Source organism: Erpetoichthys calabaricus, chromosome 6, assembly GCF_900747795.2.
Source record: "Erpetoichthys calabaricus chromosome 6, fErpCal1.3, whole genome shotgun sequence".
Lineage (NCBI taxonomy): Eukaryota > Metazoa > Chordata > Cladistia > Polypteriformes > Polypteridae > Erpetoichthys > Erpetoichthys calabaricus.
Window position 1 is genome coordinate 24,474,833 of NC_041399.2, and position 13,442 is coordinate 24,488,274.

The 13,442-nt window shown below is 36.1% G+C and overlaps 1 protein-coding gene across 2 annotated transcripts in view; it reads right to left on the reverse strand.

Moving 5' to 3' along the window:
• The window catches only part of mtrr (5-methyltetrahydrofolate-homocysteine methyltransferase reductase), a 144,508-nt gene that overhangs the window by 31,043 nt on the left and 100,023 nt on the right, over window positions 1–13,442 (reverse strand). For both annotated transcript variants that reach the window (XM_028803413.2, XM_028803415.2), the window contains exon 12: window positions 11,547–11,665. In XM_028803413.2, the coding sequence (XP_028659246.2) occupies window positions 11,547–11,665 (119 nt within the window). The remainder of the gene's footprint in view (window positions 1–11,546; window positions 11,666–13,442) is intronic.

The window sequence follows — 13,442 nt, forward strand, 5'->3', positions numbered from 1 at the left end:
TTCTCCCTCCTCTCAGTCACATTAAGACACAAACTAACTGAACATTATTTGCTACATGTTGTTACTAAAAGGAAGAACGCTTTGCCTGGTTCACCCAGAAAGGCACAGCATAGAATTATAGTACATAATTCCACACCAAAAGCTAAATGCTTCTGATAAGGTAAACTTTGCCAATGTTTCTGAGAAAGCAACCTCTGCAAAAGTATCTGCAATGTCTGCTAAATTAGTCCCACAGCTCCTGTCTCTAATGTGTGGTTGAATTCTCAAAAAGTATAGGTTTATTAAAAGTTATGACTACTTATATAAAAAAAAAGTGGCAGAAATTTCTAGATCTCCAATATCTCAGGATAAATAAAACTTTTCAGAGATATAACATGTTTATTCTTTGCTTGAAAATATAATCTCTGAAATTTGTATTTTCTTGTTTTAGGAGAACTCATGACAATGCAGCATGACACAATGATTGTGAACAGTAAATTTGTCTTTCCAGGCTCATATTTGAGGATTTTATAAGCTGTGCTCGAAACCAGTTACTGACAATCATGGAACCTTAATCTAATGATGAAGAGGTCAGGGAGTTTTCTGAGCCCTAGCTGCGAAAAGCCACTGTCAAGTTAGTTTTGTTGGCATTAATTAAACGTTTCTCACATTTTCCTCATCCTGTTTTGGGTTTGAAATAAAGTGTGGACTTGCAAGCATGCAAAACCAGTCCAGTCTGAAACCTTCTGAGCACTACAATCTCTGTAGTGACAAAACACTGCAGTACATTACACTATGCTAACTTATGGCCCCTACTAGGCCCGACAACAATGTCTTGGGAGTCTATGGGAAATGGAAATCCACGTCAAAAAAATACCCTATTAAGAGAAGCATTCCCTCTCTACCTACTTCACCTCCATGTTACCCCAATTGAAAAAAAGAGTTTTCAAATATTAACTGACCCTTCTTTAAAATGTTTAAACTGTGATGGCTTGATAAAGTTAAAATAAATTCCTCATAGTTTAGCCCTGTTCTCAAAAGGACTTGCCGTTTGCTGAGTAGTCTAGTAAAAGGTTTGCTACTGAATGGTAACACCCCACTGAATGGATGAAGGTTAGTATTTAAACTCCCCCCCCAACGTGGATTTAATGGATCAGTTGCACTGCACATTCATTACATTGTCACCAAACAAAAATAAATAAATAAACATTGAGTAAATCGGAGCAAAATGAGTTTCCTGTTCAGGACTGTTGAGCTCAGTCTCCATTATAGACTTATAAGCTCAGAAATGCATGAAGACCACAGATGCTGATGATGATGATATTAATAATAATAATAATACATCCAGATTAGGTAGTTGCAGCATGTAGTTTTCTTGTTCTGTGGGCACATTCAACGGGGAGTAAAACTGAAACAGCCTGCCATTAGAGGATCTAGGACACACCGCAGGGAATTTACCTCTTAACTGGTCTGGGAGCATCTAGACAATCCACAGGAGTAGCTAGAAAAGATACTGAAAATACTGTCAAGCAGGTATTTCCAACTTGGCATGTTATCACCACAACATCTTGCCTAGAAAAAGAGAGCCAAACTGCAGTGGTAATTATTAACATACAATTATTATTTATGTGATCTTAAACTGCAAAGCCCTGGATGAATCTGGTTTGCAAGTTTTCACTAAATACCGCACCCATTCTTGGCACATATGCAGTCTTCCATGCTTTAGCCATGTATGTGTAGATATTCGTTCCACACCCCTAGAGCTGCGTTTTGTTAGGCTAACTGACAATTTAGGCCTGGCCTGGCCCTGCGCGAGAGTCTGTGTGGGAGTGTACATTAAGGGGCCATGCAAAGGACTGGTACATTGTTGCAGGGCTGGTTCTTGCATTACATCTGGTAATGCTGAACTTCAAGTGACCCTAGCACTAGATTAAACTACCAGGTATTCTTATTTTTGACTTGTTGAAACTTGTGAAGTCAACATGAAAACAAACATGTTTTGGGTAATCATATCTAATTTCAAAGGTATAAAATGGCATTGCCTTTTGACAGAATCTGTTTTGCTGTTCGGCAAAAAACAAAAATAATCCCCAAAATAATGAAATTCTATTATTTCATCCTACACATATCTTAACGCAAAAGTAACATTATACTAAAATAAAGGATTCCTCAGTGAGCCAACTCACTGCACTCAAAGAAAGGGATATTTTCCCACTTTACCCCTTCCCTTACGGGATATGTGTCTGTTAAGAAAAAGACAATTCTGTTAGTCTATGGGTCTTGTATTCAACCCCCCAAAAAAAAATAAATATTGTGCTGGAGTGAGAATGTTTGTGTTAATCCTTTTCACAGTCTTAAATTTGACTGTAGTCATACATATTAGGCAGAGATATTACCAATTCATGAGTCTGCACCATAAAAAGACAAAAGCCTCAGAGTGCTAGTATCTTGCGATTATTATTTTCTACAACAGAGCATTCTCTGGGACTATGATTAGCCTGCTTCAGAATTGACAAAAATACAAATTGCTTTATTACTGCATCAACATAAAAGGCAAAGAATGTAGACTCTGGTTAAAAAGCATCCCAGGTGGAGAAGAGGATAAGAGGGCAAAACGCATTCAAAGCTCAGGAAGAAATACCCAGACAATTTAATTACTCTTTTATCAATGCAAAACCTATCCCTACCTATTTTCCTTATCTACTGTTTAACCTTTTGAAATTTTTATATTTTTCACCTGACTACTGTAGCTCTTTCATAATTGTTTTGCTGCTGTTTCAAAAAAATTTAATTGCCAAAGGTTGGCATTGGTTTGTATTCCTACAAGGTGCCAATTCTAATTCTTTCCATATTACACACTTGTTTTTATTTTGCAAGGATATAAAACAAAAGACTGATGGGTGCCATATTCTGTCAGACTACATTGCAACTAATCCAGAACCCACTAAGTGCTTTAGATAGTAATCTTTTTAACAATTAAATCTAACAGAAGAATGAAATTAACCAGGTTGTAAGTTATACAAAATTGCATTTTAAATAAAAACTCCCTAACATTATTTTAAACTGACAATGCAAAGAAAATGGTAAAATCTAGGCAGCTTAATGTCAACTGGCTGTTCATTACATGAGATTTCATTCCATCAATGACGACTAACAATTACAACAGCAAATATGGGCTTTTTGAACGAACTATCTGCTATATAAGATACAAGATTTCTAAGTAATTTACAATTTTTTATTGTGACATTTGATATGATTTTCTAAGCTTAATGAACATTTCACCTAAATTTATGTATTTGGTAATTCCACTTAGGACAATTTACCGGACCACCAAAAAAAAAAAAAAATCCCACAAAGCCTCAAATGATTTTGCTTCCAACAGAATACAGTATGTCAACCAGATATGGAAAGCTTCCATAGGTTTTATAAACACACATTTCATGCCAGGAAGTAATATTATATATAGTTATTAAGGTATATGAAGTTTAAAGAATGCAGGCAGCATGGAGAAAACAAAGCTAATGTTTTCTTCATCTTTTCTCCAATGCCATAAGCATCCTCCAATGTCTGTCTGTTCAAATGCTAGCAAATAACTTCAAACTTCAGTTTTAGCTAAGGCATGAATTTTGTATTTGCAATTATCATATTTTATTTTATCTGTCTTTTCTATATAGCCCTTTACACTGCTATTGAGTTGTTCTTGTAAATATTGTAATATTATGTGCATTCAAACACTTTCAAACTATTAGGAAGGCTGCATCTTCTTGTCTTTATACATGCTTACAGCACCTAACTGGATGGCTTCTTTTTTATCTGTAAAAGCCAAGTTAAATGGAAGTTAATAGTACAATAAATTTATGCAATACACAAAAAATAAATAAATAAAAATCAACCTATTAGTGAACAAATCAAACATTAAGTATATGGCAGCCCATCATCAAAGTTGTTCTCTACTATTACTCTTTCAATTTATTGCTGAACAAATTTAATCAATGCAAGCACTCTAACCAAATGTTAGCATTTCTAATCAACTACTTCTTGCTGAACCCACTTTGGGAGGAAGAGGGATTTGAATATGACTGGTGTAGCCAATAATAATGCATTTTGCCTTATATCACAAAACTGATAAAAATAATGAAATAAACACAGTAGGTATTTTATCTAATTCTATTTCATATGCTCGAAAATTACTTCCTATTTCTGCTTCGAATTGTAACTGCATCTTGAGAGAGGGTACTGTCCAGTGCATCTCTGGAGTACAATGTAAAGCTGTTTCAGTGTTTATAAAAACTTTACAAACTCCATAAAAATGTAGGTGTCTTTCACACAAAAATCTAATGCACTTGGAAGTTTATTTTACATACAGACAAAAAAAAAAAAAAAAACACAAAAAAATACATACAAACACACAATTATATATATATTTCATTCATACATATACTTATGCACACCCATACATATTTTATATACACACATACTGTATACCTGGTGGATACAGGCCTGGAGAGCATTTAATGGAAATAACATGGACAGCCTTCATTCGCCAAAGTAATGTCTTTTTTTGGTAGCAACAAAAACACTGGATACAGGGTAAAATGTCTGGTGAGTATGTTAGATGTGACTGTACCATTATTCCTTGTTTTTCAAACTCCTGCTGAACAAATACAAATACAGAGTGGCATCCCATGCCAGGCAAACACAATACTGCATCTAAGTGCTTGGTCAACATGCACCTGCTGTAACATCTGTAGTGTTTCGGTTGCTGATTTTCCAAGAAGCTCTGAAAATATGTTGGCTCATTGCTCAAAAATAAACATTTCTCATTTCTGTGATGCAAAATGCGCAGTTTTCTGCCAAACTCAGGAGACAAATTCCTTGGTACATGTTAAAGACCAAACAATTGGCATACAGATTTTCTTGCAATGCTCATTATATGCCCACAGATATGGGTTACAACTATATTATGGTGGCTAACCCTAAAGGTTAGCGACTGTAACCTGTATGTTTTACTATGTGGAAATTGCAACTGTTTCCAGAAGTTCACTTGTATTTAAATTTCTATAAAATTTTCTCATATCTCTATTATAAAAAAAAAAATCCTGGGAGAGAGACTAGGGAGACGAGACGTGAACTTCACGTGAAGATCACGGAAGACACTTAAAAGACCCGCGAGACGATAGAGATTGACTCAGGACCGTCTCGCGGGGACGTAGAACATGAGATTCTTGCAAGACACGCCCTACTTACAACCAATATCAAAAAAGACCACGGGCAGTAAAACTCTCAGTCATGTCAAGGCTTTGAGCACACATAGATCCAGGGCTCTCAGCGCATATAAAGCATATAAGGACAATACTTTACAGATAAAACGTTGACGACTAAGTGAAGAAGAAAGAGCAGCACAGAAAAAAAGAGACTCAAAAGTGTTGGGAGAGAAAAAAAACACAAAAAAGAAAAAGAATAATCTAGGTACAAATTCAGAAAATAAGGAAAGTAATAATCAGCCTGGAACAAGTGGAATTGAAAAAAAAAAAAAAGCATGTCCAATCGGGCTCAGAATTAAAAGACAAAGAGTAAAAGACAAAGTAGAACTTCATAAAGACGTTCAAAACCGTTGGCGCTATACACATGCAGAGCAGGTTAGAGATTATGGAAGCACTGGAATTCAAAAGGGTAAAAAAAAAAAAAACAATGGCGTGATACACATGCACAGAAAGGTAAAGGATATGAAAGCAGTAAAATTCGAAAGTATTGTAGCGTCCCAGGCAGGTTGAAGCCTTTTTTTTTTTTTTTTTGAGTGACTGTTAGGTTCAATTGAGGGAGGGCGGAGTACAGCACGGAAGACTGACAGCAGGGTATCGATTGATGCGGTAAGGAGGTGGGGCAGGACGGAAGGAGGGGTTGGAGAGGGTGCTAGACGGTTGTGTTTGGGCTTAAGAAGTCAGCGTTCTTTTTCTTGGTTGTTCAGGTAAAACTCTTGTGAGACTTTACTACGTCTGTCTGTCTAATTTTTTTTAACTTCTCTTTTCGAGCCGGACGCGGAGGTTGCTACAGTATCAAAAAAAGATAGTAAAGATCGCAGTAGCACAATCAAAAAGAAATTATTACTCGAAAAAATGGAAAATAATCATCGCGGACTAGGTGTAATTGAAAAAATAGCAGGACAAAGCAAGGTCAGAAATAAAAAAAAAGAGTTGAAAACAAAGTAAAACGTCATAAAGAGGTTAAAAAACAAGGGGGCCAAACACATGCAGAGCAGGTTAGAGATAATGAAAACTGGAATTCAAAAGACTCAAAAAAAACCCAAAAAAAACGTAGGCGCGAAACACATGCAGAGCGAGATACAGAATATGAAAGCAGAAACAAAACAAAAGTGTCAAAACAAAGAAAGTAAACATCGCATTAGCACAAAGAGAAATTATTACTCGGAGAAATAATGAAAAGGCGAATAGAAATCGAATATATGGACACAGGTGATATGTGTGAAGTATGTAAATATTGAAAGGCTTTGAAGTTTAAGTCAGAGAATTTCAAAAACGGAGTTTACATCACATGCATTTATTGGTTACTTTACAAAAAAAATTATTAACTGCTGATGATGTAAATTGTTTTGTCTATGCTGAAATTCCAAACAGAGAAACCTATCCTGAATTATGGTGCAAAGTCATTAAACACATGTCTCACGGACCTCATTTAAAAGATTCAGCATGTTGGGACTCTAAAGATTCCAAATATTGTTTTTAAAGAAGTTCTGAAATAAAAGTGAAACTAATGAAATAGTAATAATTCAAAGAAAAATAAAAAGAAACTTTGCCTATCAGGTACTATATTTGCAAACTACAAGAGATTACAGCCCATGAACATATATATTGCATAATAAATACAATATTAAAAATTGATAAGATTGTAATGCTCTGAATATTGCAGCTGAGTGAGCATTAACTCAGTCTATGACATTGAGGCTTAACAATACATGGTGTGGCACGCGGCTGGGGGGTTACCCAGCCGGGACACCCGAGAGAACCGGAGGAGGGCTCACGCCTCCTCCAGACCACAAGGGGGCGACCGCCCTGGTTGCTGTGTGGACCACGGGTACAGAGCTTTGAAGCTCAACCCTGTAGGGGCCCGTGGCCACTGCCAGGGGGCGCCCCAATGCCTAGAGAGCCCTGGACCTCAGCACTTCCGCCACACCCGGAAGTACTAGGGGGAAGAGGAGCAAGGACAACCGGAGTGCTTCCGGGAATGCAGCCGGCACTTCCACCACACTGGGGTGTGTCGGTAGAAGAGTGCCGGGGAACACCTGGAGCACATCCGGGTGCTTATAAAAGGGGCCGCCTCCCTTCATTCAAGGCTGGAGTCGGGTGAGGAGAAGGACGGGGTCTGGGATAGGCAAGGAGGCGGCGTGAAGAGAGATAGGCATTTGTGTAGAGGGCCTGGACTGAGGGTGATTGGTGCTGTGGCACTGGGTTGTGCATCTTGAAGTGTAAATAATAGTTGTACAATAAACGTGTGTTGGGTGACAAAACGATGTCTGCCTGTCTGTGTCCAGGGCTCGTTCCACAATGGATTTGGAGGTATGCTTTGGATCGCTGTTCTTCTGAAAGATCCAATCTCTACTTAGTCTTAGACTCTTGATAGAAGCATCCAGATTTTGATCTATATTCTCTTGATATTTGATGGGAGTTCATGATGTCATGTATCCTAAAAAAACCTCAGGTCCTCCCGAAGAAAAATAGCCCCACAACACTTACCTGTGGGGATCAGATTATTTTCTATATTATCTTGATTCATATCATTCCAAAACCATTTCTTGTATTTGTTACAAAAAAAAAAAGTTTTGCCAACCTTAGAACTTGCTTCTTTGGTAACCCTAGGATGCAATCATGTGCTGTATCTGTCCAACTATGATCCTTGGAGAAAGTTTTCCCTATGGATTTATCCTTCTTCACTGTGTATGGAGGCAAAAAACGTTTGTGTCTTCTTTCAGGGAGGTTAATCACCAATTTAGTTGTTTGAAACTTCATGATTATTGATCTAATATTGAAAATGGGTATTTTTCGGTGTGCATCTATTTCTATAGTCACTGGCTGATTTATGAAGAACAATTAACTTTTCTCTTATTTCATTTGTATATTCTCTGGTCTTACCCATCCTCTGAATGAATAGAGGTGTCTTGACTGTGTGATACTGTGGTGCAATAAAAACTCTCTCACTCTGAATGTAAAAAAGACCAAAGAAATGATATTTGATTTTAAGAGACAGAAATCTGTATGTTCACCTATTGTAGTTCTGGGAGAGGAGATAGAAATAGTGAATGAATATAAATACTTAGGAACTTACCTAGACAACAATCTTAACTGGAATACAAATACAAAAAAATTATTTTCTAAATGCAACCAGTGCTTATTTCTCCTCCATAAACTCAAACTATTTAAAGTAGACAAGGACCTCATGTTGTCCTTCTATCGCAGTCTGATCCAGTCCGTGATCACTTTCAGTTTCATTGCCTGGTTTAATAGTCTGACAAACCAAAACTCAAAAAAGCTCCAGCAGATTACGAAGTATGCAGCTAAAGTTATTGGGGCTGATGTAGATGATTTGACTAGTGTGTGTCAGAGGGCAATGCTAAAGAAACTGGAAATTATCTTAACTGATGACAGACATCCATTACATGTAGAACTAAACTTCAGTAAATCAGGAAGGATAGTTGCTTTGAAAACCCACACAAATCGCTCCAGAAACTCCTTTCTTCCTAGTGCCATACGACTTTTCAATAAGAAATATCGGAGATAATGTTTTTATATATATCCTGTAACCTTTTTTTTTTTTTTTTTTGTTGTTGGTATAAATATGTTTTATCTAACTGCCTTACCTTAACCTTTCTTATTTCTATTTGTCTGTTTTATTTCATTCTGTCTGTTACCTGTTATTAGATGCAACTGAGAAGGCAAATTTCATGTTTTCCTGTGTAAACATGACTAAATAAAGAAACCTACCTAACCTACCTACTTCCTATGTCTATCCTACTGAAACAGGAAGTCACAAAGGACCAGTTAAGAATTCCTAAAAATACAGGAGTGCTTCTTAAAAGGAAAATATAAACATGACATAGATTCTTCTAGGGATGGAAATAATGATGATGTGTTTTCATAAAAAAAAAAAAATGTTTGTTTTCTTTGAATACAAATTAGGTTTGATTTCTCTTACAATTTGACTATAATGATCAAGCTAATGAAAAATTGTTTAACAGCATTTTTGATTAATTTTTCATCAAGGATACTAACAATTCTGGATGAAACTACATCTGGCATACATATTTTATTTTTTACAAATACAAGCAATTTTAAAATGACGACAAATGAACTCCATAAATCATGCAGGATGACAGAAAATTTTAAATTGAAACTAACACAAGCCTGTCTTATCAAAACTAAATGTATAAACAACTATCAAATTCTATTCTTCAGAGGTTCAATATTTATAGTTTTCTGATTTACATTTTTACAGTCACAGGTCTCTTTAAGATCTAATAAATTGTTCAATAGATTCAAATTATTTAATCTATAACTGCAGGATTTTCTGAAAATTTAGCAAATGCAGTAATTTAATATAAAGTACAAAGAGACCGCACTTGCTAGGGAAAGCGCATATGGACATTAAGAGAATGTGCAGTCTCTCCATTGACAGTGACAAAATATGAATCATGCTTAGGTCTCTTGAGCTAGAAAAACAAAGATACTAAATTATTTATAAATAATTTCCCCAACATTTGTCAAATAGTAAGTTTCCCTAAACAACATTCCCATTCTTATACATTCTTCTTTTATGCTGCATATTTAATTTGATCTACGGCTGAACAGAAGAAGTTACTTTTAAATTCGCAAACATTCCAGTGATTTGTTGGGAATATGGAATGCCCTGCATTGTTAATGAGTCATGTTGCTTCTGATGGCTGTAGGGAACCGACTCTTTCTTGGCTAACTTATTGGTTAATTCAACCTAATTTATTGTAAAATACTGACAAAATATTTTTATATGAAAAAAAAAATTACTTGCTGCATGTGGAAATGCACAATACTGTATTTAAAGCACTGCATGTATTGACAAAATTACAAAATAGCATAGATCACATGTCAAATACAAACACTGATCATTGCAAGGATACCACAACAATATGCAAAAAAGAAAAAAATATACAAATATGAGCAGAAAATGTACAAGTTAAAAAAGGGGTTACATTTGCTGGGACCCATTCACACCTCACTTTTTATGCATGTTGAGTGAACCAAGTGTGTGGAGACTTTGGAGGACTGCCTACATAGAACATGCGGTGGAATAAAAGCTGTTCTGTGATTCATAAGAATGCTGTGTTTAAATACTGAGTGCTAGCAGAATAACATCAAAATAATAATAAAAGACTTTCTACATAGCCTTTTTGCTGATCTTTACCAGGGATGCCAGTAATTCTTGAGGGATAGGAAATGCTTTAATGGGGTGCAGCAATATATAAAAAAAAACGCATTCCTTAGGAAAACTACATTTATATGTAGACAGCTGCATGGTTTGACCAGTAGTCTTTGAAAAAGAGTAACAAAGCATTCATTTTAATTTCTGCAGTATTTGAAAGTGTTCAGCATATCTGACTGCCTTTACATGCATAGATATAACATGTAGCTTGGATTCATGGCATGTTAGGTAAACTAAAGTGAACCATTTCATGGATAGAAAGATGTGCCATCTTAAACGGTAGGCAGTGAGTTGAGGTTCTTATGCAGTGGGTCATGTCTGAAGAAATAAACACTAGTGAACAGCAGAATTTGCATGTTTGTAAAGTTTTTAAAAGATTTTTTTTGTACTAATAGTACTTTCATTTAGCATTTTAGATTTCTTCTGTATCTTTGGATTTACACATGATGCAGTTTATGCATCTCACACTCTTATTGTGTTCATATATTCACTTTAAATTGGGTCTTTAAAGTATCCATCCATCTATCCATTATCTAACCCACTATATCCTAACTACAGGGTCACGGGGGTCTGCTGGAGCCAATCTCAGCCAACACAGGGCGCAAGGCAGGAAAACCCAGAGGAAACCCACGCAGACACGGGGAGAAGATGCAAACTCCATGCAGGGAGGACCCGGGAAGCAAACTCAGGTCTCCTAACTGCGAGGCAGCAGCGCTACCCACTGCGCCACCGTGCCGCCCTTAAAGTATCTAATTAATAATTAAATGGAATATATTAACATAAACCAAGCTCAAAACTAATCATACAAAAGTATAATTTCAGCCTTCACGTTTCACCTGCTACTGGAAAACAGAATGTGCAGGTTCTCAGACAAAAACTTTGCCAGTGTAAAGCTATAGAACTTTTACAGTATAGGAAAACCATTAAAAGACAAAAATCACCAGTAATCTAACCTTAAATCCTAAGTTTGCCAGCTGTGGTTAAGTATCATGCTCTCATGAAAAGAGATATTGGTGTCATTAAAATATAGGTTCTCTTAAAATTGGACAAAGCAGACTCAAAGGGACATAATGATTGAAACATATACATAAAAAACATACCTATGTTGAAGGAAGCCAATGAAAGGGGAAACGCCTGTTCCTGGACCCACCATAATTATGGGTGCTGCTGTATCTGAAGGTAAATGAAAAGCTGAGCTTGGTCGACTGCAAATATACACCTAAAGGAAACAAAAGTGAAATGTCAGAACCTAATATAAAATTGCTCAAAAAAATTAAAGGAACACTTTGAAAACACATCAGATCTCAATGGGAAAAAAATCCTGCTGGATGTCTCTACTGATGTGGACTGGGTAATGTGTTAGGAATGAAAGGATACTACTTCGTTTCATGGAAATGAAAATTATCAACCTACAGAGGGCTGAATTCAAAGACACCCCAAAAATCAAAAATGATGTGGCGGGTTCTAGTCCATTTTGCCAAAATTTCATTGCAGCAACTCCTAATTGTACTCAGTAGTTTGTATGGCCCCCATGTGCTCATCTACATACTTGACAACGTCGGGGCATGCTACTAATGAGATGACGGGTGGTGTCCTGGGGATCTCATTGTTGTGCACTAGGAGGAACCCAGGACCCACAGCACCAGCATAGGGTCTGACAATGGGTCTAAGGATTTCATCCCGACACCTAATGGCAGTCAAACTGCCATTGTCTAGCCAGTGGAGGTCTGCACTTCCCTCCATGGATATGCCTCCCCATATTGATGTGCCATCCTGGAGAAGTTGGACTACCTGTGCAACCTTTGTAGGGTGCAGGTATTGCCTCATGCTACCAGTAGTTACACTGACCGTAGCCAAATACAAAACTAGTGAAAAAACAGATGAGGAGGGAAAAATGTCAGTGGTCTCCAGCTGTTTTCATTCCTGTTTTGGGGGGTCGTCTCATTGTTGCCCCTCTAGTGCACCTGTTAATTTAATTAACACCAAAGCAGCTGAAACTGATTAATAAACCCCCTCTGCTACTTAACTGACCAGATCAACATCCCAGAATATTCACTGCCTTGATACTATACTCTGATTAAAAAGTGTTCCTTTATTTTTTTTTGAGCAGTATATTTTACAAAATCATGCACTATTTTAAACTATACACAGTACATTTTCATAACCAGCTAATTAATTGGGTTATAGATTTTTTTTATGCATTTCATTTTAAGAGTAATATAAAAAGTTTTTCTTTTTCTTCTAAATAGTACAATTTACAATATTTATCAATCCATCTATTTCCTCAGCCCAAGCGCTGCATTTCACAAGCACAGAAGCATGGGCGTATGACCATTCACAACACTTTAATTTAGAATCATAAATATTTACTGTGCAAAAATTATTTACAGTGTAATTACCATAAATGTTCATATTACAAATAGACAGTTAACTTGACACACTTTCTTGCCAAATATTTTAACTCCTGATATTATTTTAAACTGGTCATATCTTAAGTGCAAACACTCAAAAATCAAAATGGCTACATTCTTTTTAGTATTTATTTGTGATATACAGTAGTCTTTAAAACCATAACAAGTTTGCATTTCTATAAAGAGTGAAGAAAAATAAAGGATTTTTTTTAATACAAGTAACATTTAATATTACTCATACTGCATTGTTACATATCACCTATTTTAAAGCTAAAATTTATTAAATACTTCATTAAGATAAGCTAATTGACAACATTTTTATTAGAAAGTAATGAAGAATACTTTAACTATGGACAGTTTTTTTGTGAATGTCTGCTGTATGTTGTCCTGTGCTTTAGTGTGATCTCTAAAGTACTTGTATATTGCTTGTTTCTGTCTTTAATAGTAAGCTGCATGCGCTTAAATTCCAATCACTTGAAGATGACAATAAAGTAATGAATTGAATATCGATGTTCACACACTGCCTTGCATTACAATCAAGTAGAAACCTTTCCTGTGGAAGTCTGGTTAGAAATGTTGCAGTTC